At 51.8% G+C, this 24,808-nt stretch overlaps 1 protein-coding gene across 4 annotated transcripts in view; it reads left to right on the top strand.

The window, feature by feature from the left end:
* The window catches only part of MYRIP (myosin VIIA and Rab interacting protein), a 173,180-nt gene that overhangs the window by 122,220 nt on the left and 26,152 nt on the right, over positions 1-24,808 (top strand). For all 4 annotated transcript variants that reach the window (XM_084753408.1, XM_084753409.1, XM_084753411.1 and 1 more), the window contains 2 exons: positions 3,001-3,626; positions 18,145-18,384. In XM_084753408.1, coding sequence (XP_084609534.1) covers positions 3,001-3,626; positions 18,145-18,384 — 866 coding nt within the window. The remainder of the gene's footprint in view (positions 1-3,000; positions 3,627-18,144; positions 18,385-24,808) is intronic.

The raw sequence follows: 24,808 nt of genomic DNA, 5'->3' as shown, positions 1-24,808 counted from the left end.
CCAAGCCCCAGGTTCTTGGATTTTCCCATCACTGCAGTAGCCCTGTTCACACTAAGAATCCATCTTGGGCTGGGAATGGCTCTGGTGATAAAAATCTTTACTGTGCAAGCATGAGGTCCTGAGTTCGGTTCCCCAGATCCCACATTTAAAAAGAAAAAAAATCAGGCATGGGGCTGGAGAAACGGCTCAATGCTGACTGTTCTTGCAGAGCACCTGGCTTTTGTCCCCAGCACATATGTCATAACTGCTTGTAACTCCAGTTCCAGTAGATTCCACACACCCCAACCCCCGTGGGTTCCTGTAAATAAACTTATGTGGCCACAGACACATATATGCATAAGTTAAAAATAAATAATTGTTTAAGGATGTAGGATTGTCCCTGGGGTTTCTGACCAGCCAGCTGAGCTGAACTGGTAAGACCCAGCTTCAGTGGGAGAGCCTGTCTGGGAAACTGAGGTAGAAGACTGGGAGATGGTTAGAGAGCTTGCTGCACAAACGTGAGGACCAGAGTTCAGTTCCTTGTCAATGCCTGGTGAGCGTGGCTGCTGCCTGTAATTCCAGCTCGGGAGGCAGAGATGCGGTCCTCAGAGCAAGCTGACTAGGGAGACCAGCTTATCAGTGAGCTCTGGAGAGACCCTGCCTCAAAGAATATGGAAGAAGAGCAGCGTATGATTCCCAACACTAACTGTAGGACTCCACATGCATGCCTGCGCCTGCACCTGCACACACATGTGCGCACACAAACACACACACACACACACACACACACACACACACACCTTCTGCTCCGAGCAAGCATTGTACCAGCCTTACAAGCACGTTCCTGCTGTCATCCTCATGACAACTCAGGAAGCTTCTAGCTGTCATTTTCCACCAATGAGCTCAGTGGGGACCTGAGAATCCTACAGCTGAAGAATGGCGTCCAGGCCCCCACGCCCAGGCCTTGGAGACCTCTGTTCTTCCCACTGTGAAACCTACCCCCTGGGCAGAGGAGGCTAATTTGCTTCTTAGACAAGCAGAAGGCTGGGCTCCAGGTCCTGCCTCGGGGGCCTTGTCGTCTGGAGGCTGCCGAGCTACATGCGTGGTCAGTCAGAACACAAGGCGGTGGTGGGAAGGCAGCCAGGAAGGTCAGGGGTGAGCACCAGCCCTGGGAACAGAGGGCTTGGAGGTGAGAGGGTTAAGAAGTAGCTGGAGCTTCAGGACAGGATGTGAGGAGATGAGCAGCAGAGTGAGGAGCAGCCGAAAGGGGGCCAGGCACCTGAGGCTGCCGGAAGGGCCCCCATTCACCACTTTCTGTCAGCCTGAGTGGCTGACTCTCAGAAGAAAGAGAACCCAGTGTTCCGCCAGGGTGGGTTACAGTAGGCAGCTAGTGTGTCACTGGGACACTGGATTGAACACACACATCCCACCAGTACCTGCGTTGCTGCAGGCTGGAGTTCTGCAACGAGCAGGCAAAGGCTGGAGACCACCATACCACGGAGCAGCAGCAGGCTGACAGAGAGCCTGTACCATTTGTGTCAAGCAGGGGAGCCCTGTCTCAAGGTCTTGCACAGAGCTGTAGCCCCGTAGGCTCCTGGTCCAGAAGCTAACGTCCAGGTCCAAGGTGCAGAACTGTTCCTTCCAAAGCTCTTAGCCTTCTCTGCCACCTTTGGTGGGAAACATCCTCTCCTGGTAACTGCTGTCCCTGAGGAACTCTGGGGCATACAGCAGTAGGCCTTTCCCCATAACCCCTATGTGCTAGCACGTGGCTGAAGCCTTGAGGCCCAGCCCTCAGGCCTCCCAGGTGACTTGAGTCCAGATGAGAGCCATCTGGGTCATGGGTGCCAGCTCAGGAGGGCTCCGGCCTCCCTTGGGCTTTCCCTCCCTTTGGGTTGTCCCAGGGCCACACCTTGGCATCGGAAAGAGGGAAAACCACCTCTCCGCCCCCTGCTTTGTTTTCACTCCTGCCTCTGAAACCTGGGATGCTAGTCACATTCCGCTCAGGCCCTCACCAGAACCCAGTGTGCACCCTGGGTCGCAGGAGTAACAGACATGCGTGCGTGTGGAGGCTGTAGGGAGGGACGTCTGTGAACACACTCAGGCCAGAATAGGAGGTGAACTGTCCCTCATCGGTGAAGGGAGATTAAGGGTCCAGGAGACAAACCCATGGCCAGGGCCAGAGAACAAGGACTCGGTCAGGCTGCTGTTCAGTCCCTTCCCTTCTGCCAGCGTGGGGCAGCTCTCAGGAGGCCTGGAAGGGACCATGCCTCCCAGCTTTACTCCATCTGTGAGGCCCCAGGCATCCTTGAGAACTCTTTTTGTTCTAATAATATTTTTACTTAAAAAAAAAAATATATGTATATATATATATATATTGTATTTTCATTATATCCACCCCTAGTTCCTTCTCCCAACTATCCTCAGAACCCCTCAGCACTATTTTCCTCCAATTTCATGTTATATCATCATCATCACCACCATCACCATCACCATCACCATCCTGAATCCTGCTAGGACTCAGGCATCAGCACCTGCCAGGCTCCACACCTCCAAAGACAAGTGTCTCTGCCTCCCTCTGCAGCCATCAACTGCCAGTAGCCCCTGTGCTCGGGGTGGTGCCTTGTAAGGCCCTGTCCCGTCTATGGTGGGAATTTGACTGACTAGATATGGTGCAGGTCTCAGGCGGGTAATCACAGCATGTGTGTGTGTATGTGTGTGTGTGTGTGTGTGTGTGTGTGTGTGTGTGTGTGTGTGTACAACAGCATTGCCGTGTCCAGACATCAGCATTTCACCATCTTCTATCTCTTACGGTCTTTCTGCCTCCTTTTCTACAGTGTCCCCTGAGCCTATTGATGATGCCCATGTATGGTGTGACCAATCACCTGTGAGTTGTGTGCATTGTGGGGACACACACAGGACACACAGGTCTCACAGGAAGCCAGTCATAGGAGGTGTCATGTATCACCCAGCTTGCTCCTACAGTGATAACGGGGCCTTCTGGTGTCTGTCTGTGCCCCACAGATCTGGTCCCAGTTCTGCAGAGCCCCGATGGAAACTGGATGGCCCTAAAGGATGATGGTACACGGCCCCCAACCCGCCTGCTGGCCAAACCGAAGAGTGGGACCTTTCAGGCTCTGGAGGTGGCGTCCAGTGTGACATCTGCCTATGATGAGATAGGTTCCGACAGTGAGGAAGACTTTGATTATAGTGAGGCCTTGAGTAAGCTGTGCCCAGCATCCCAGAGCGGGCGGAAGCAGCTCCAGCCTCAGCCTGCACAGGCTCAGAGTTCCGGCCAGGGTCCCTTAGCCACCTCTCCCTCCAACCCTGAGGCCATGTGTTCCGATTCGGAGACCTCCTCCACCAGCTCATCTCGGGAGGCCGGACGCCGGGCTAGGCTGTCCTGGCTGCAGAGGAAGGCCCCCAAGAACCCCACAGCAGAGAAAACGCGCCTCCAGGGGAAGCTGGATGTCAATTTCAACCCCGAGGCAGCCAGCGGAGAAACTTCCGACAGCAGTGACCAAGAGGAGGCCCTCCCCGCCGCAGACCGCCGGGCCAGGAGATGGAGGAGGGCCCGAGTAGGCCCAGAGGAGCCAAACAGGAGGCTGCCTTCGCCTGGTGCCCATCCACAGGCTCCCCACACACCTCAGGTAAGGAAAATTCACCTGCGCATGCGCACGCTCTGAAAGTATGGTGACCCTTCTCCGCATAGGGTGCCATAGAGAGCCTGGGTTTGGGCTCCGCTGTCTAAGATTCTATTGGTTGTTGCTGCCAAGCAGCCGAATGACCGGAGCCATGTCACATCAAACCCTCTGTGGCTCTGTGTCCTTGTATTAGTTGACTGTCTTGTCACTGTGAACAAAGACTGACAAGGCACATGCTGAGAGTCGTCACTTGGGCTCACGTTTCTAGAGGCTTCTGTTTACGGGCGCTGTGTCTCTTGTGCATGAGCAGAGCGTACTGATGGCAGGGACAGGAGGCGGGGCAGGGCAGGGGGCGGATTCTTCAGTTCATGGTGGACAGGAAGAAGAGAAAGGGACCACAGGAGAGAGGCAGGGCGAGGCAGGGGAGACGGCTGTGTTGGTGAAGGGCTTGCTGTGTAAGCATCAGTCCCACCTACATAAAAAGCCAAGCGTGGTGGCGCACACTTGCTGTCCCAGTGCTGGGCAGGGAAGAAACTGGAGACCCCGTGCAGGTACCACCTGACCACCCTTGACTGCTTAGTTAGCCCCAGGACAGTAAGAGATCCTGTCTCAAAAACAAGGTGGGTTAGCATCTGAGGGATGACATCTGTGTCTCTGGCCTCTACATGCACACACACACACACACACACACACACACACACACACTAGTTAATTATTACTTTTTTAAGTAAGGAAAAACATTTTTAATTTTAAATTTTTAAGAATTAAGATGTATACCCAAGGAACATTCCCAATCAATGCATGATTCAAAACGGGGTGCCTGAGGCTTTATATTTTACTACAAAGTGGCTTCAAGCTCAAGTTCAGGCATTGGGATTTGAGAAGCACCTGTCTTAGTTGGTGTTTGTGCTACTGTGATGAAACGCCATGGCCAAAAGCAACTTGGCAAATAAAGGGGGGGGGGGGAACAATAATAAAAAACAAACAAAACAAAAAACAAAAGCACCATAGCCTTCCCCACGGGCCAATCTAAAGAAGCGATTTCTCAGTTGAGAGTCTCTTCCCAGATGGCTCCAGCCTGTGCCACGCTGGCAGGGAGGGAGCCAGCAGAGGCCACCCAGAAGGCACAGGGACCCTCTCTGTCTACCTGCCCGGGGAGGGACCTTGAGCAAATAGCAGTACTACCTCATCACCACTAGGTGGGGGTACTGCTACACTGCCAGGGCTGTTCCAACCTTCACTTTCCTTTCCTAGGGCAGTTCTCAGGCGCCTGTAACCCAAGTTGTAGAGCATCTGACACCCTCTTTCTGGGCACCAAGGGCACCCGCATACACACGGTACACATACAGACAGACAGTCACACACATAAATGTAAATTAAAATTTAAATTAAGCAAAATCTAACTCAATGTTTTCTCCCCTGAATGACTGAAGGTGTGTTTTGTGTGAGGCCATTTTCTTAGGGTTTCTATTGCTGTGATGAACCACCATGACCAAAGCAAGCTGGAGAAGAAAGGGTTTATTCAGCCTACATTTCCACACCATAGTCCATCACCAAAGGAAGTCAGGACGGGAGCTCAAACAGGGCAGGAACCTGGAGGCAGGAGCTGGTGCAGAGGCCATGGAGGGTGCTGCCCACGAGCTTGCTCCTCACGGCTTGTCCAGCCTGCTTTCCTGTAGAACCCAGGACCATTAGGGCCAGTGATGGCCTCACCTTCCCTGAGCTGGGCCCTCTCCCCTCAGTCGCTAATTAGGCAAACGCCTTCAGGCTCGCCTGCAGCCTGACCTTGTGGAGTTGTCCCCCTGATTTCAAATGACGTCAGCTTGTGTCAAGTTGACATAAAACTGTCTGGTGCACACCTTGGTGTGTTCGTGTGAGCATAGTATGCTCAAAACTGTGACTCAGCAAGTCTGTCTTTGGCATCATACTGTTTGTCCATCTTCTTCCATGACAATCTAACTCCCAACCATGCCTGATACAGAAAGATAACATACCAAGAGCAGGGATCAGCCCACGCAGAACGCAAGCAGTAAGGAAGACACCATCTGTAGAAGTTTAAACCAGGCACTGGGGAGATGGCTTGCTTGGTAAAGCTCTTCCCTTGCAAGTGCAAGGGTCTGAGTGTCACCCCCAGACACATGTAAAATCCCAGGCACAGTCTTGTGGTGTGCTGAGGGACAGAGACAAGTTGCCACTGGGGCTCGCTGGCCAGAGAGCCTAGCTACATAGAAAACACCAGACACACACACACACACACACACACACACACACACACACATGCACACACATGTACACACATACATACAACTTAAAAACAGCAATAAAGACATTAAAGCTAGTCTTTGAAAAGGTTTTTTTCCCTTAATTATACTTAATTAAGTATGTGTGTGGTTTTGTACGTGTGAATGCAGTGGCCTGGCATGGGTGTCAGGAACCAGACTCATGTCCTCTTCACGAGCAGGAAGTACTCACGATAGCTGCACACCTCTGCAGTTCCCAAATGCTGTCTTCTCTGTGTCAACACCTGCCAGTCACAGACAACTCTAAGCAATGGTGCTGATGACAAACTCTTTTTAGGGGGCCAGGTGGCTTCCAAACCCCACTAGGGATGCCATTGGTTCACCCTTAACCCCAAAGTGACGGCTGTTTAAGATTTGGTCCAAGCTTCCAGGCTGCAGACAGGCCCACAGAGTGTCGCCATGCACATTTTAAAGAGTTGTCAAGTTAAGCTCTGAGACCTTGTAGCTATTTACATAGTGTGACAGGGTACGGGTGTGTTTTGCACTTGTCGTCAACAATGTCATTGTCAGTCTGTTCAATTTCGTCAACTCTGTTTGAGAAAGAAAAAACTTTTTAGTTAACACTTGCTTGGTTTCCACTGAGATTGTTTCTTCCCCTGACTTTAAAAGTGATCAAAGTTTTTCTTCTGTAAAAAGTGCACTTGTGTTTTACCTGTCATCTTACTCCAATATGTATCTTTTATTTTTGGTGTTTTGAGACAGAGTCACAATGTGTATCCTTGGCTGGCCTAGAACTCACTATGTAGACCAGGTTGGCTTCAAAATCATACCAAATCTCCTGCCTCTGCTTCCCAAATGCTGAGGTTAAAGGTGTGCACCTGCACACCCAGCCTAAGTACATTTTACATATACATTTTTTTCTCAATAACAGTGTGGGTGGAGATGGGTGTGTGGCTCAGTTGGCAGAGTCTTAGCCTTGCTCATGTAAGGAGCTGGGTTCAATCCCCAGAACCGCATAGACCAGGCACAGTGGCACACTCCTGCAATACCAGCACTTGGTAAGCACAGGCAGGAGGGGCAGGAGGGCAGGGTCATCCTCAATGACATCGTGAGTTGCGTTCAAGGCCAGCCTGGGCTACATGAGACCCTGCTAATTGTCTCTTCTATCATTTTATTATTTCATGCCATAAATTCTCAAGCAGGTTTGTATTCTCCATCGATCTGTTTGACCCACATAGGCTTCATTTTCCTGGGTGTGAACTAAGAGCTAGCTTTTTTCCTTAATTATTCATTTGTTTCTGGATCATGAATAAGTCACTCACATGTATCTGCTGGCAGCAGATGCCGTCTTCAGCACGCATGGAGTTTATTTTATTACCATGAGTCTGTTCTCTTTGTTCCCTTCCTGTACAAATCCTACTGTTTTCATTATAAATTCCTTACAGTATATGTCACTGTCTGGTGGTCACACATCCCCTCCCCCTCCCCCTCCCCGCCCTGTGTTGTTTTGGTTGATAACTTACATACTTCTCTAAAACTCTCTTGGCATCTCTCAACTCTTTACTCATATAATTGGGTTCTCAAAATCTGCTCAATTTGGAAAAAAAAGTTTTATTGGACTGGGCAGAATGTATGCATATACTTAGGAATGATTGTCTGTGTAATATCTAGTGTTTTTTTTTTTTTAATCCAGGACTGTATGGCACTTGTAAAGTTTTTGTACTTTTCGCCCAAAGCCCTCATGCTCTTCTTGTTAAGTAAATTTTAATTTACACTTCAAGATGCTGTGAGGGAGAATTTTCCCATCTGTTACATGTTGAGATCGGATTAGCGCCTATAGAACGGTACTGACTTTATGTTTCATAACTTGGTACTCCAGTGGAGTGTTTGTTGATTCTGCTAAGTCTTTCCTGCGGTGCTCTTAGCCGTCCCTATTACCTACAAATAGTGAACTTGCGTACTAGCAGGTGCTCTACCTCTCCCCGTCCCATTCCCCTCTGTTCTCCCACCTCCTCCTCTTCCTCTTTGGACCTCCCTAAGTCGCCCAGGTAGGCCTTGAACTCACTCTCTGGCTCAGCGTCAGCCTCGCGAGCAGCTGGGGTTGCAGACCACTGCACGCAGCCCAGCAACACTGCGGTCCTGCCCTTTCTCTTCTCTTACTGCGCTGGAAACTTCATAGTTAGATTTTGTTTGCTTCTGTTTCATCTAACTTTTAATTTACGTGTATGTGTGTGACTGTTTGTACGAGCACCGTGTGTATGCAGGTGCCCTTGGTGCCCAGAAAGAGGACATCAGATCCTCTGGACCTGGAGTTGCAGGCGCCTGCCTGATGTGGGTGCTGGGAACGAAATCCGGGTCCTCTTTGAGAGCAGCAAGTTTCCTGAACTGCTAAGCCGTCTCTTCAGCCCTGTCTGTTTTTGTTTGTTTGTTTGTTTTTGCCTGAGATGGAGGAGGGGTGCCTCATTATATAGCCCAGGCTAGCCCCTAATACATGGTCCTCATTATATAGCCCAGGCTAGCCCCCAATACATGGTCCTCCGCCGTAGCCTCTGGAGTACTAGGATTATCGGCATTTGCTACTGTGCCTGGCAGGAACTGCCATTCGTAAGCCTTACTATTTGTATATTATAGCACATTCATTTGCTTTGCCTTACATTAATACATTTATAGGTGTCTAAAGTAACAAGCTGAACATGTGATTTAAAACAATTTTTTTGTTTTATTTTATGTACATTGGTATTTTGCCTGGATTTCTGAGAGATTGGCCCCTGAAGCCGGGGTTACCGATAGTTGTGAGGAGCCGTGTGGGTACTGGGATTCGAACTCAGGCTATCCGGTCCTCTGGAAAAACAACCGGTGTTCTTAACGGCTGAGCCATCTCCTCAGCCTGAATATGTGATTTTTATTTGACTTTAATTGTGCTCACTGTGAAACAACCCCAGCCGGGATCTTTCTTCCTTGGTGACCTGCTCCAGCGGTTCACGGTCAGCTTTGCTGCTGCCTGCCTCAGTTAAGCCCTTATCAAAACTAGGAAGCCTTTCGGAGCATCTCAAACAATGTAAATCAGCAATGGGGTTTTGGTATGTGTTGGGTCAAGCAGAGTCTTCTCACTGTGGCGCTGGGGTGGCCTGGAGCTTACTGAGTGGCCTAAGCTGACCTTAACTCACTGCAGTCCCTCAGCTTCAGCCTCCCAAGTGCTGCGGTTCTAACCCTGAGCCCCAGGCCTGGCCAGTTTTTCTTCTATGATCTGTTAATATTGATACTCACATTAATCATTGATTTTTTTAGTTGACTTAGCATTTGTTACTTATACTTTTCCAGATCACGACTCCTGTCTGTAAGAACAGAATTTAATTTGTTTTCTAACCTGTTGAGTTCAGTGTTCACTTTGGCTCAGCAGTTAAACGTGCTTCCTGCTCTTGCACAAGACCAGAGTTCAGAGCCCAGCACCCACATAGCGGCTCACAACTGCCTCTAACTGTAGCTCCACGGAATCTGATGCCCTCTTCTGGCCTCCACAGGCACTGCAGTCATGTGCACATCCCCACACAAGGTGTATAATTAACCTAGTTTCTATTGAAAGCAGGGTTTATTCTTGGATGACAAAGTGCAAGACTCAGCTCTGTGTCTGTTTGTCTAGGCTGCCTGTCTGACTGCTGTTTATTGTGTTTTGTGGTGTGCATTTGTCTGACATTTCTGCACTAGGATTTGAAGTAGACAGAGTGTTGGGGAGAAGAGACCAAAAATTATTCTATTTAGAAGGAAGAGAACAGCTGGATCTGCTAGTTCTTTTTCTTGCCTGTTCCCGTGGCTTTTGTGCTTAATGAAAAATTCTCTGCCAGGCGCCCTTGATCCCAGCACTCAGAAGGCAGAGGCAGGTAGATCTCTGAGTCTGAGGCCAGCCTGGTCTACAGAGAGTTTCAGGACAGCCAGGGCTACAGAGAGAAAACTTGTTTGGAAATGAAGGAAGGAAGGAAGCAAGGAAGGAAGCAAGGAAAGAAGGAAAGATTCTCCTTTTACTGACAACAGTGTGATTTCCATCACTTCCTGGAGTAGTAGAGTTGCCATCATTTTGTGGGTCTGCCCACACAGCTTTGTAAGAAGGTTAGACAAGGTTGTGGGGGCTCTTTGCCTAACACCATTTTAACATGGAAGCTGCCTGGTGCGTTTGCACCAATGGGAACTTGAGGGCTCCAGACGGCTGCTATTTTAGCTTCCTGCAATGGTTTATTTTTGGTTATACTCATTAGTGGTGTTGTTTTTTGGGGTAAATTTGGCCCCATCCAGCATCCTAGGTTCTAATTCGTCTCTAGAAATAGGTTCAGATAGGTCAGCAGATAAAGGTGCTGCCGTCAAGCCTGCTGCTGGCCTGAGTTGGGCCCTCCGGACCTGCATGTAGAAGGAAACTGACTCCCGTAGGGGTCCTCTGATCTCCCCGTGTGCTGAGGCATATGAATGTCCACGTGCCTACACACACATGCACACATACACGCACACATACACACACACACACACACACGCATGTACACACACAAAACATAAATAAATAAATGCAAAAACTGATCTTGCCATATGAGCAGCTACTAATGGCCCCGGGATCACAGGCATGCACTGCCATATCTGGCTTTATGTGGCTCCAGGGGTCAAACCCAGGCCCACTCCTGTGCAGCCAGCACAACACAGAGTAGGGGGTCCCCCAGCCCCTGAACTGCAAGCTTTAAGCTTTGCTCAGTCCTTTCTGCTGACCCTGTCTACCTCCACCAACCAGGCCAGGGCTGAGTATCATCGACCCTTGCCTGTGTCGTGGGTGTATCTGGCTAGCTACCCTTCTCCCACCACACTGTGAACTCACGGGGCCAGGGACAGTGGCACACGACCTTCAAGTCCCCATGGACAGTACAGGATTCAGCACACAGTAGGTGCTCAATCTATCTTTGCTGAATGTGGGCCCAAACCGTCACCTACCAATTCTTCATGTATTTGCATGTGGTAAACAGACATGAACAGATATTGTCAAGCAGACTGTCTTTTGAAGAGATGTTTTTGGCTTTTTTGTTTGGTTATTTGGTTTGTTTTTGTTTGTTTGTTTTTGTTTTGAGACAGGGTTTCTCTGTGTAGCCTTGGCTGTCCTGGACTCATTTTGTAGACCAGGCTGGCCTTGAAATCACAGTGATCTGCCTACCTTTGCCTCCCAAGTGCTGGGATTACAGGCATGTACCACTGTGCCTGGCTTGGAGAGATTTTTTTTTGCCTTGTAAAGGGGTGTTCTGTAGCCTAAGCCAAAGCAGTGGCAGAATGCCTTGGTGGGGAGAGCTCCATGCCTCTGGCTGCTGTTTAGCCCCCTGGTTCTGGCCCAGACTGCTTTTCTCCTCTCCCCTACAGCTCTGCTCTCTCCTTCTGAACCTTCCAGTGACGTCATGACATTCTACACACCTCAGGTCTTCAGGGTCTTGCTGCTTCCTCGCGGGGAGTGCCTGACCCCATACTTACACACTGCAATGTTCTCATCTTTCCTAAACCTGCTCAGAGCCCATCCTTCCTGTGGGGTGTTCTCACACGCCCAGCAAAGGAACTCTTGCTTGTCCAGTGCCCAAAGAGCACTGGTCAGCTCCAGAGGCTCTCAGCGTCAGTCCTTACTTGGGACAGTGAAACAGATGGACACGTCCAAGGGTTCCTTTTATTCTCTTTGAGTCAGTGGTTTTTGAAATTTTCTATTTCATAGATTTCCTCTTAACTACCATTATGTAGGCATCTGCCTTAGATTTATCCAGTTACAGACTGTACCGAGTAGACCTGACACACGGACATTGCGAAGGCTAGAACAGAGCTCAACTAAACAAGATCCAGCTCTCTGGCTCACGCTGCACAGCACAGCGCTGAATGGTGAGGCCCTTCCTGTTGGCAGACTGAAAAAATAAATGCAGAATGTCTTCTCTGAGAGCTGTCAATAATGCTGGCAACCTTCACTCATCCGTGCGTGAGCCTGAGAAAACCTAGCAAAGGCACTGTCTCAGGAAAATGCCAGGTCTTCTTAAGTCCATAGTGTGCTACAGCTGTTGCTGGAATCCAGGCTGCTATCCACTCCACGTCCCTCTTCTGAGTGTCTGACAACTGTGAAGTGCTCCCCGCGAGCCCCCATCAGTCGTCTTCTCTTTGCCATGATGAAAAAAAAAAAAGAACTCTCGGCTGAATGCATCAAGAGCAGAATGAAGTCACTCTCCCAGTGTTCACTCTGCCTGAGGGCCGTCCTCCCTTCAGTGCTCACCCTGCCCGAGAGGCCGTCCTCCCTTCAGTGCTCACCCTGCCCGAGAGGCCGTCCTCCCCTCTGTGCTCACCCTGCCTGAGAGGCCATTCTCCTGTCTTAGTTAATTTGGTTGATTTTAGCAAAGTTTCTGTTCTCCTTCTGTTTACTATATTAGTACGTGTTAGCATCATCAGAAGTAACAGGTAAAAACCAACAGGAAATTACAGTGATGGATAGTGACTTGAACATGCTTCAAGATAAGAAAAAGATGACCAGATCCCGCCATAGATCTGGCGGCAAAATGCCCAGCAAACCCATGGCAATTGCAAAATAGAGTAGGTTTGATTCCAATTTAGAAATAAGTACTTTTTTTCTTTGTTCTTTAGATGCCTTCTAAGAGAATGAGAGCTGTGAAATATCAAGCCCTAAAGATACATAAAGACTTCCCAAGGAACCTCAAAACACCAAAGTGGGCCCATGAGCCCCCGCTGGTGTGCCGTGTTACAGACACAGGGGCATCTCCACCGTCCATATTCCTGGACAATCTCATGCATATGTGCAGCGACTCCCCATCCTAACCACCCTGAGCCGCTCCCCCTAGTCTCCCGGAACCTTCCTGCACACCCCCTCCAACCTCCAGATCTTCTCCCCGCCCCCACCCTGGTGTAATCCACTGAATCCACTCGTGCTTCCTGCTGTGATGCTGGGTACTCCTGTGGGCTGGCCCCTTGTGCAGGTGACCACAGCTGCAGTGAGGTGATGCTGGGTACTCCTGTGGGCTGGCCCCTTGTGCAGGTGACCACAGCTGCAGTGAGGTGATGCTGGGTACTCCTGTGGGCTGGCCCCTTGTGCAGGTGACCACAGCTGCAGTGAGGTGATGCTGGGTACTCCTGTGGGCTGGCCCCTTGTGCAGGTGACCACAGCTGCAGTGAGGTGATGCTGGGTACTCCTGTGGGCTGTCCCCTTGTGCAGGTGACCACAGCTGCAGTGAGGGGATGCTGGGTACTCCTGTGGGCTGTCCCCTTGTGCAGGTGACCACAGCTGCAGTGAGGTGATGCTGGGTACTCCTGTGGGCTGGCCCTTTGTGCAGGTGACCACAGATGCAGTGAGGGGATGCTGGGTACTCCTGTGGGCTGGCCCTTTGTGCAGGTGACCACAGCTGCAGTGAGGTGATGCTGGGTACTCCTGTGGGCTGGCCCCTTGTGTAGGTGACCACAGATGCAGTGAGGTGATGCTGGATACTCCTGTGGGCTGGCCCTTTGTGCAGGTGACCACAGCTGCAGTGAGGTGATGCTGGGTACTCCTGTGGGCTGTCCCCTTGTGCAGGTGACCACAGCTGCAGTGAGGTGATGCTGGGTACTCCTGTGGGCTGGCCCTTTGTGCAGGTGACCACAGCTGCAGTGAGGGGATGCTGGGTACTCCTGTGGGCTGGCCCTTTGTGCAGATGACCACAGCTGCAGTGAGGTGATGCTGGGTACTCCTGTGGGCTGGCCCTTTGTGCAGGTGACCACAGCTGCAGTGAGGGGATGCTGGGTACTCCTGTGGGCTGGCCCTTTGTGCAGGTGACCACAGCTGCAGTGAGGTGATGCTGGGTACTCCTGTGGGCTGGCCCCTTGTGCAGGTGACCACAGATGCAGTGAGGGGATGCTGGGTACTCCTGTGGGCTGGCCCCTTGTGTAGGTGACCACAGATGCAGTGAGGTGATGCTGGATACTCCTGTGGGCTGGCCCTTTGTGCAGGTGACCACAGCTGCAGTGAGGTGATGCTGGGTACTCCTGTGGGCTGTCCCCTTGTGCAGGTGACCACAGCTGCAGTGAGGTGATGCTGGGTACTCCTGTGGGCTGGCCCTTTGTGCAGGTGACCACAGCTGCAGTGAGGGGATGCTGGGTACTCCTGTGGGCTGGCCCTTTGTGCAGATGACCACAGCTGCAGTGAGGGGATGCTGGGTACTCCTGTGGGCTGGCCCTTTGTGCAGGTGACCACAGCTGCAGTGAGGTGATGCTGGGTACTCCTGTGGGCTGGCCCCTTGTGCAGGTGACCACAGCTGCAGTGAGGTGATGCTGGGTACTCCTGTGGGCTGGCCCTTTGTGCAGGTGACCACAGCTGCAGTGAGGTGATGCTGGGTACTCCTGTGGGCTGGCCCTTTGTGCAGGTGACCACAGCTGCAGTGAGGTGATGCTGGGTACTCCTGTGGGCTGGCCCTTTGTGCAGATGACCACAGCTGCAGTGAGGGGATGCTGGGTACTCCTGTGGGCTGGCCCTTTGTGCAGGTGACCACAGCTGCAGTGAGGTGATGCTGGGTACTCCTGTGGGCTGGCCCCTTGTGCAGGTGACCACAGCTGCAGTGAGGTGATGCTGGGTACTCCTGTGGGCTGGCCCTTTGTGCAGGTGACCACAGATGCAGTGAGGTGATGCTGGGTACTCCTGTGGGCTGGCCCCTTGTGCAGGTGACCACAGCTGCAGTGAGGTGATGCTGGGTACTCCTGTGGGCTGGCCCCTTGTGCAGGTGACCACAGCTGCAGTGAGGTGATGCTGGGTACTCCTGTGGGCTGGCCCCTTGTGCAGGTGACCACAGCTGCAGTGAGGTGATGCTGGGTACTCCTGTGGGCTGGCCCTTTGTGCAGGTGACCACAGCTGCAGTGAGGTGATGCTGGGTACTCCTGTGGGCTGGCCCGTTGTGTAGGTGACCACAGCTGCAGTGAGGTGATGCTGGGTACTCCTGTGGGCTGGCCCGTTGTGCAGGTGACCACAGCTGCAGTGAGGTGATGCTGGGTACTCCTGTGGGCTGGCCCTTTGTGCAGGTGACCACAGCTGCAGTGAGGTGATGCTGGGTACTCCTGTGGGCTGGCCCTTTGTGCAGGTGACCACAGATGCAGTGAGGTGATGCTGGGTACTCCTGTGGGCTGGCCCTTTGTGCAGGTGACCACAGCTGCAGTGAGGTGATGCTGGGTACTCCTGTGGGCTGGCCCTTTGTGTAGGTGACCACAGCTGCAGTGAGGTGATGCTGGGTACTCCTGTGGGCTGGCCCGTTGTGCAGGTGACCACAGCTGCAGTGAGGTGATGCTGGGTACTCCTGTGGGCTGGCCCCTTGTGCAGGTGACCACAGCTGCAGTGAGGTGATGCTGGGTACTCCTGTGGGCTGGCCCTTTGTGCAGGTGACCACAGATGCAGTGAGGTGATGCTGGGTACTCCTGTGGGCTGGCCCCTTGTGCAGGTGACCACAGCTGCAGTGAGGTGATGCTGGGTACTCCTGTGGGCTGGCCCTTTGTGCAGGTGACCACAGATGCAGTGAGGTGATGCTGGGTACTCCTGTGGGCTGGCCCTTTGTGCAGGTGACCACAGATGCAGTGAGGTGATGCTGGGTACTCCTGTGGGCTGGCCCTTTGTGCAGGTGACCACAGATGCAGTGAGGTGATGCTGGGTACTCCTGTGGACTGGCCCTTTGTGCAGATGACCACAGCTGCAGTGAGGTGATGCTGGGTACTCCTGTGGGCTGGCCCGTTGTGCAGGTGACCACAGATGCAGTGAGGTGATGCTGGGTACTCCTGTGGGCTGGCCCCTTGTGCAGGTGACCACAGCTGCAGTGAGGTGATGCTGGGTACTCCTGTGGGCTGGCCCTTTGTGCAGGTGACCACAGCTGCAGTGAGGTGATGCTGGGTACTCCTGTGGGCTGGCCCTTTGTGCAGGTGACCACAGCTGCAGTGAGGTGATGCTGGGTACTCCTGTGGGCTGGCCCTTTGTGCAGGTGACCACAGCTGCAGTGAGGGGATGCTGGGTACTCCTGTGGGCTGGCCCCTTGTGCAGGTGACCACAGCTGCAGTGAGGTGATGCTGGGTACTCCTGTGGGCTGGCCCTTTGTGCAGGTGACCACAGCTGCAGTGAGGTGATGCTGGGTACTCCTGTGGGCTGGCCCTTTGTGCAGGTGACCACAGCTGCAGTGAGGTGATGCTGGGTACTCCTGTGGGCTGGCCCTTTGTGCAGGTGACCACAGCTGCAGTGAGGGGATGCTGGGTACTCCTGTGGGCTGGCCCCTTGTGCAGGTGACCACAGCTGCAGTGAGGTGATGCTGGGTACTCCTGTGGGCTGGCCCTTTGTGCAGGTGACCACAGATGCAGTGAGGTGATGCTGGATACTCCTGTGGGCTGGCCCATTGTGTAGGTGACCACAGCTGCAGTGAGGTGATGCTGGGTACTCCTGTGGGCTGGCCCCTTGTGCAGGTGACCACAGCTGCAGTAAGATGATGCGTGCAGGGGCCTCATCATGTCCAGAAGACGGGATTTTGTGGCTTACATCCTCCTTGCTCCTCTTCCGTGTTCCCTGAGCTTCAGGCGGGAGGGGGTGGCATGATGTGGCATTTAGAGAGAGTGGATTTTCCAGTACACGTCTGCACAGCCAAATCCAAGGACAGACAGAGTAAGAGCCACAATCCCCGTGGCTTTCTGCGATCCCCACAGCCTGCAAGAGACACAGTCATAGAGGGACCTTAGCATATAATCATGAGAATGTGGTTGTTAACGACTGGGGGGGGGGGGACCCTTAATTAGTTCTGGAACGCTGGGCTTGCCTTGTCCCTTTTGAGCTGTGTGACTGCGACACTTGAAGTCCCAGCTCAAGCCTGGCTTCCACAGGGAAGCCTTCCCTGTTTGTTTATGGGATGTGTAGAGTCCCTTCACCGCTCCCATTGTACACCATTCTCTCTTCACCCAAAGGCATTGTGGGTCCGTGGGAAAGACTGCGGGCTCCTGTGCTAGGAGGCTGCTGGTAGGTGGACCAGGCAAGTTTGCCCAGCCTGATTGCTGCCCATGTGGGAACACAGGAAATCTGAGAATGGAAAAAAATGAATGTGAGGCTGGGGATATGGGTCAGCAGGTGAAGAGCTTGTCTTACAGTGCAGGAGATAAGAGTTCAACACCAGGTTTATTTAAGTGATAGATAGATAGATAGATGGATAAATAGATAGATAGATAGATAGATAGTTGATATATAGACAGACAGATAGATGATAGATGGATAGACAGACAGATGATAGATAGATAGATAGACAGATAGATAGACAGAGGCCAGATGTGGTGGTACTTATCTGGAATCCTGGTGCTGGAGAGACAGGCAGTCAGATCCCTGGGCCTTGCCTGCTTGGTGAGCTCCACACAAGTGAAAAATAGACCCAGGGAGGCAGTTGGAGCTGACCCACAGCAGAGGTACACAGGCTGGCAGTTCCAAACCCCCCAGCAGAAGCCCTAGTCTCAGGGAAGAGACTAAAGCACTCTGGCACGTGGAGCCCAGGCAAGTGAGAGCTCCCCACTTCAAAAACAAACCAACAAGGTAGATTCCAACTAACTGTGGGGTTTGAATAAAAAGGGGCCCTGTAGGCTCAAATATTTGAATGTTTAGTCACCAGGAAGTGGCTGGGTTTGAAAGGACTGGAAGGATTGGCTTCTCCCGCACCTGTCTGCATGCTACCTGCTTCCTGCCATGACGGTAATAGATTAAGCGTCTGAAACTGTAAGAAAGTCCTGGATTAAATGCCTTATTTTTTGTTTGTTTGAAGACAGGACTCGACTCTCCTGAACTCACTTTGTAGGCCAGACTGGCCCCCGAACTCACAGAGATCCACCCGCCTCCACCTCCCAGAATGCTAGTATTACAGGTGTGTGACACCACACCCAGATTACATGCCTTATTTTATGAGAGTTGCCATAGTCCTGGCATCTCTTCACAGTGATAGAACAGTGACTAGGACACTATGGAATATTATCCGAGGTTATTCGCTGGCCTCCGTGGTTCATGTACTCACCCACTTACACGTACAAAAACATGGGTTCAAACACTATTCTAGGTGTGATGTTCATCTATGTAAACTCTTTAGCCAAGGGTTGAATTCATTAAAGAGAGTCAAAGTGAAGTGGAAGCCAAGCCAGGAAACAGTCCCACCTTACAGCTTCCCCTGGAGGCTAAGGGGGACAGCCGCAGCCCACCCAGCATAGAGATCCCTTTTCTCCAGAGAGGAAGATGCTTATCCCCTGGTTCTGGCTCCATACAGGTGTCAGACAACGTGTCAGAGACTGACATCAGCAACGAGGCTCAGAACTGCCGGACCAGCACAGACTCGGCGGAGGAGAGGCTGAGAAACAGATTGTACGAGTTAGCCATGAAAATGAGCGAAAAGGAGACTTCTTCTGGGGAGGAGCAGGAGTCTGAGCCCAAGACGGAGTCTGAGAACCAAAAAGGCAGTATCTCTTCTGAGGAGAACAGCCAGAGCGTCCAGGAGGAGCTGAAGAAGGTATGGGCCAGGGGACACCTGGGACAGTGCCCTCGGGCCAGGGACACCTGGGACAGTGCCCTCGGGCCAGGGACACCTGGGACAGTGCCCTCGGGCCAGGGGACACCTGGGACAGTGCCCTTGGGCCAGGGGACACCTGGGACAGTGCCCTCGGGCCAGGGACACCTGGGACAGTGCCCTCGGGCCAGGGGACACCTGGGACAGTGCCCTTGGGCCAGGGGACACCTGGGACAGTGCCCTCGGGCCAGGGACACCTGGGACAGTGCCCTCGGGCCAGGGGACACCTGGGACAGTGCCCTCGGGCCAGGAGACACCTGGGACAGTGCCCTCGGGCCAGGGAACACCTGGGACAGTGCCCTCGGGCCAGGGGACACCTGGGACAGTGCCCTCCCACAGCTGCGGTGTACAGGAGTAGGGGGGTCTGAGCTTATGCAGAGATGCCCCAGCCCCCAGATAGCGTCCCCTCAGTGCTCAGCCCAAGTACTTGGGAGAAAAGAAGAGAGCTTTCTCAGTCATTGCCAGGGACAAGCAAGGAAGAGACTCCACTGTCCTTGGAAGTCATCACCTCATGTCTTCTGCTGTCCTTTGTCTTTGAGTCTTTTTTTTTAAAAATAAGATTTGCTTATCTATTTTATGTATTTGAATGCTCTATCTGCATGTGTGCGTGCATGCCAGGAGAGGGCATCAGATCGAATAGATGGTTGTGAGCCACTATGTGGTTGCCGGGAATTGAACTCAGGCCCTCTGGAAGAGCAGACAGTGCTCTTAACCACTAAGCCATCTCTCCAGCCCCTCGTCTTTGAGTCTTCATCCCATGACCTTCTCTGTTTCCCACTGTTGTATGATATCTCTCCTTTTGCCCGTGGTTCAGGATTGTGCACCTAAGGCTTTGCTCCACTGTACAGAAACTTTGTCTTAACAGTCGCCATCTGTACTCTTCTGCTGGGCCATTTTCAGATCCCAATTTGTTTATTTCAGCCTGAGATCCCCTTTTAAACCAACCTTATTAGGAATCCCTATTTCAAACATGTCAGTCCTGCTTTCAGGACCCCAAAACACTGGGTCCGTAGCCCTGCACTCCTTCCCTCCCTTAGGGGCCTTCCTTAGCAGCAACCCCCTGAGCTCTTGGGTACACGGCCTGAGCAGGCTTGAGCAGCGTGAAAGATAAGCCAACCCCAGCAGACCAGGATCGCAGATGCCTCCCCACCCTGCCTCTGCCCACTGTGCTAGCCTTCCCTCTCCAGCCTCTCAAGACATGGTTAAGCTGAGTATCTCAGTCTGCCACCAGTGAAGGGGAGAGAGTGACATGTTGAGTGTCTCCTTGACATGTTAATGAGAGATAGATAAGAGATAAATAGTATGTAGAAAATAGATAGATAAATGGTAGACACATACATAGATAGCAGATAGATGGTAGGCTACTAGGTGATAGGTAGATGATATTGATAAATGATGGATGGATGGATCAATGGAAGATAGATGAATGATAGATAGATAGATAGATAGATGATAGACAGACAGATAGATAGATAGACAGACAGACAGACAGATAGATAGACAGACAGACAGATAGATAGATGGATGATAGATAGACAGATAGATAGATAGATAGACAGACAGACAGATAGATAGACAGACAGACAGACATATGATAGTGGGGTCTTTGCAAACATCGGGGTCAGAAGAACAGCAATTGGCTTGAGGCAAGGAGGAATTCCTTTCCTATTCCACATCACTCAGTAGCCAGTGCTGGTGAAAACTTCTAGAGTCTAATACGAAGCAGTTTATCACAGCAATATTTAAGTATAGTATAATTTTTGAACAAAGTTTTCTGATAATAATTAACTCAGTCCCGTCTGCACAACAAAGCTTAAGGCCTGCTTATACTGAAACTCTTTATAAAGTACCTGTGATCTCCTTCATAAAGATGGGTTCTACTGGTCGAGAAACAGTGCTCAAGATAAGGGTCCAGGATGGCTGAGAGAGGCGTGGGGGTCAGGAGTGGCCTGGCCCTGCAGACAGCACAGGTCACCAGGTTACCAACTACACCCGGTCCTTCCAGGCAGAAAACAGATGTCCGTCTCTTCTGTTGACGAGACAATCCTGCATGCTTAACATTTCTGGCTTTTCTAGTGCTTATCTGTGAGCACAAAGACCCTCTACAGATAATAGATTGATCATAATGATAGGTGATAGATTTATAGATAATAGGTCGATTGATGTTAACTAGATGATTGATTGATGATAGATCAATAGACAGATAAACAGATGGCAGACAAGCTCACTAAATAACCCTTTGATATGGCTGCAGCTGATTTTTGCAGATGGGGAAACTGAGTCTGGGCTATCAAGTCCTGCAGCTGGTGTCAGAGCTGGGAATACATAAAAACACCTTGACCTCAAATCATGTGCTCCCCTCTTTGTAACAGGCCACCTCTTTGTTAGCTCCAGCAGGGTTTCATCCCGTAGTCCCTCGGGTTCTTGGTACTTGTGAAGGCTGTATTTCACATTTGAGAGGGGTGTGTGTGTGTGTGTGTGTGTGTGTGTAGGCATTCCCATACTCTACTAACCCTCGTGTGTGTGTGTGTGTGTGTGTGTGTGTGTGTGTGTGTGTGTGTGTTTGGGTTATAGCCTGAACATTATCTAAGCAGAGAGGTACGCTGAACAGAGATGGAGTTTAGGGTTTGCCTGTTTGTTTTGCTTTGTTGCTTTGCACTCTGGACTTCAACTGACATCTTCGCTCCTTACTGCTGTGTACGGCACCCCCTGTCCTTTCTTGCCTGTCCACCAACCCTCACCTTTTCTCTGTTCTTCTTATGGCCCCTGGCCCTTCCCAGACCCTCTAGTCCTCTCTGGGCTCAGCAGCCCAGCTACCCTGCTATCACTTGCTCTCCGTTTGTCAGCCTGTGTCTGTCAGTCCATCTTATTTTTACCTTGATCCCTAGGATCCAGCCCAGGTTTTTATTGTTGGTTAGACAAACGCATCTTGCCCTCGCTTATGGCACAGGGACAGTCATTCTGCTTTTCAGAGTTGTGAGGCTTGAATTATGTAGTGTAAGCCTCATGCACAGCAGGAGCCCGGCGAATGTTAATTACCATCCCCCCCAGTAACAAGCTCCAGAAAATCAGCCTCACAAAATACTGTCCATCTGCTGGTGCTGCGTACAGCGAGCTCAAAGCCTTGGGCGGACAGACGCAGATCTGTGTCCACAGCTGGTGCCCTTCACGCTGTGCAGAATGTCAGTGGGGGGGAACACTGCATGAGGCTGAGCCCCAAGTTTCCATCTTTAAGGTCAGAGTAGCTGTGACATCTCCCACGATCCAGCTACCACCAGTTTTTAGATCGAGCAAGCATGCGCGCATGCGCGCGTGCGTGCACACACACACACACACACACACACACACACACACACACACACACACACACACACCAAAGAGCGAGAATCTAAGACCGCTCAGGGAACTTCTGCTGTTGTGTCTGTCCCTGTTTCCTGAGAGCCGACATGCACGTCCATGCAAGACTGGAATACTAATGCCAGTTTGGTGACTTTAATGGCAGTTTTTCTCTAGAACTTGGGATTCCCGGACCCTGCCCAACAGTAGCAGAACCCCTTTGGAAGCATAGCTTTTTCCTTGCTTGGAGGCAGGCCCTGGCAGTAGCCGACTTGCCCCTCAGCTGCCCCAATGGGTCTCTTTACCTGGGTGTATGTGGTCCAGCCGTGACTGAGAAACCGCTGAAGAATGAACTCACAGAGCTCTGGGGTCTGTCTCAAAGCCTTGAGGCAGTTAGTTGTGCAAAGGGTCGGGTTTCGTCTTTAAGTGGGTGCTCTGGTCCGTCAGACCCCAGTGGTCAGCCTTCCGAGTGTGGAAATAAACTGGCTTTTCCTGCTCTGGGCCAGGACCACCCCAACGGTTCTAGGAGAAGATCCTGGCTGAGTGGTTAGCTTGCCACTTGGACGTAAGGGGTGTGAAGAAGAGCAGAGGCTGGCCTGAGTCTAAAGGCAACATTTGGTAGCCAAATCTCCTACAGGTGCCCTGCTGTGCCCATGCCTAGAGCAGCTGCCTTCTGGACCTCTCCTGGTTCCAGGATTTTGTGGCTCTAGATGTGTTGTGACATGTGTTACCACGGACAGTGGCATCGTCTATTGTTTCTTGATAAAAATTATCATTTACGATGCTGCTTCTTGGAGACCCAAGTTACTAAACTCTTGCATTAGAGACCAATTTGTATACCCATTAGCCTGGAACAATTTAAAGCATTTTTGTTTATTATGAGTTGTTTATTTCTATAAGAGATTTCTATAAGATTAGGAGACCCCTCCCACCTACGTAATGAGATTTCATAACATATGTATTTGAATATGAAATTGAGATTTCACTAAGTTAATCAAGCTGCTTCTCCCCAAATAAGAAACTGATGTCAGAAGGCAATATGTGTGATGCTGGCAGGCTGCAGCTTTGTCCAAGCCCTTTTGTTTCCTCCTCCATCTCCTCCTCCTCTTCCTCATCCTCTCTTCTGTTCCTCCTCTCCGCCTCCTGTTAAGCACCCCTCCCCCACGTCAGCTAGAAGACCACCTTGTCTTCTGAAAGTGAGAGAGTAGAGAAGTTAGGGTTTCAAGCCTGTAGAAAGGGTCGCTGGGAGAGCTGCTGGGTTAAAACAAAGCAGGAAGGTTTCAGGGCAGCACTGCACTCTCCTGGCTGGGAGCAGATGGTGAACCGTCCCAGAAAGCACATGTGAGAGAACACAGCAACGCTGAGCTCACATGAACACAGATGGCAAATCCTTCCTGTCCAAAGGAGAGACATTCATAACCCTCACCACACTCTCTGTAACCACCCAGGCAGCGCCAAGGCTCAGGCTTGCAAAGAGCCCCATTCTAGGAGTTTCTAGTGAAGTCCTGAATTCTCTGTGAGCTGAAAATGCATATGGATCTCAGACAGGATGGGATGGAGGGGTGAATCTCAGACAGGATGAGGGGGAAGGGGAGGGGTGAATCTCAGACAGGATGAGGGGGAGGGGTGAATCTCAGACAGGATGGGGTGGAGGGGTGAATCTCAGACAGGATGAGGGGGAGGGGTGAATCTCAGACAGGATGAGGGGGAGGGGTGAATCTCAGACAGGATGGGGTGGAGGGGTGAATCTCAGACAGGATGGGGTGGAGGGGTGAATCTCAGACAGGATGGGGTGGAGGGGTGAATCTCAGACAGGATAGGGGTGGAGGGGTGAATCTCAGACAGGATAGGGGTGGAGGGGTGAATCTCAGACAGGATAGGGGTGGAGGGGTGAATCTCAGACAGGATAGGGGTGGAGGGGTGAATCTCAGACAGGATAGGGGTGGAGGGGTGAATCTCAGACAGGATAGGGGTGGAGGGGTGAATCTCAGACAGGATGGGGGTGGAGGGGTGAATCTCAGACAGGATGAGGGGGAGGGGTGAATCTCAGACAGGATGGGGGTGGAGGGGTGAATCTCAGACAGGATGGGGGTGGAGGGGTGAATCTCAGACAGGATGAGGGGGAGGGGTGAATCTCAGACAGGATGGGGGTGGAGGGGTGAATCTCAGACAGGATGAGGGGGAGGGGTGAATCTCAGACAGGATGAGGGGGGGGTGAATCTCAGACAGGATGAGGGGGAGGGGTGAATCTCAGACAGGATGGGGGTGGAGGGGTGAATCTCAGACAGGATGAGGGGGAGGGGTGAATCTCAGACAGGATGGGGGTGGAGGGGTGAATCTCAGACAGGATGAGGGGGAGGGGTGAATCTCAGACAGGATGAGGGGGGGGTGAATCTCAGACAGGATGAGGGGGAGGGGTGAATCTCAGACAGGATGGGGGTGGAGGGGTGAATCTCAGACAGGATGAGGGGGAGGGGTGAATCTCAGACAGGATGAGGGGGGGGTGAATCTCAGACAGGATGAGGGGGAGGGGTGAATCTCAGACAGGATGAGGGGGGGGTGAATCTCAGACAGGATGAGGGGGAGGGGTGAATCTCAGACAGGATGGGGTGGAGGGGTGAATCTCAGACAGGATGGGGTGGAGGGGTGAATCTCAGACAGGATAGGGGTGGAGGGGTGAATCTCAGACAGGATGGGGGGGAGGGGTGAATCTCAGACAGGATAGGGGTGGAGGGGTGAATCTCAGACAGGATGGGGTGGAGGGGTGAATCTCAGACAGGATGGGGGGGAGGGGTGAATCTCAGACAGGATGGGGGGGAGGGGGAGGGGTGAATCTCAGACAGGATGGGGTGGAGGGGTGAATCTCAGACAGGATGAGGGGGAGGGGTGAATCTCAGACAGGATGAGGGGGAGGGGTGAATCTCAGACAGGATGAGGGGGGGGGTGAATCTCAGACAGGATGAGGGGGGGTGAATCTCAGACAGGATGGGGGGGAGGGGTGAATCTCAGACAGGATGGGGGTGGAGATGGA

This window comes from Acomys minous, assembly GCF_964271855.1.
Source record: "Acomys minous genome assembly, chromosome: 13".
Lineage (NCBI taxonomy): Eukaryota > Metazoa > Chordata > Mammalia > Rodentia > Muridae > Acomys > Acomys minous.
This window is presented reverse-complemented; position numbering and strand designations above follow the sequence as displayed.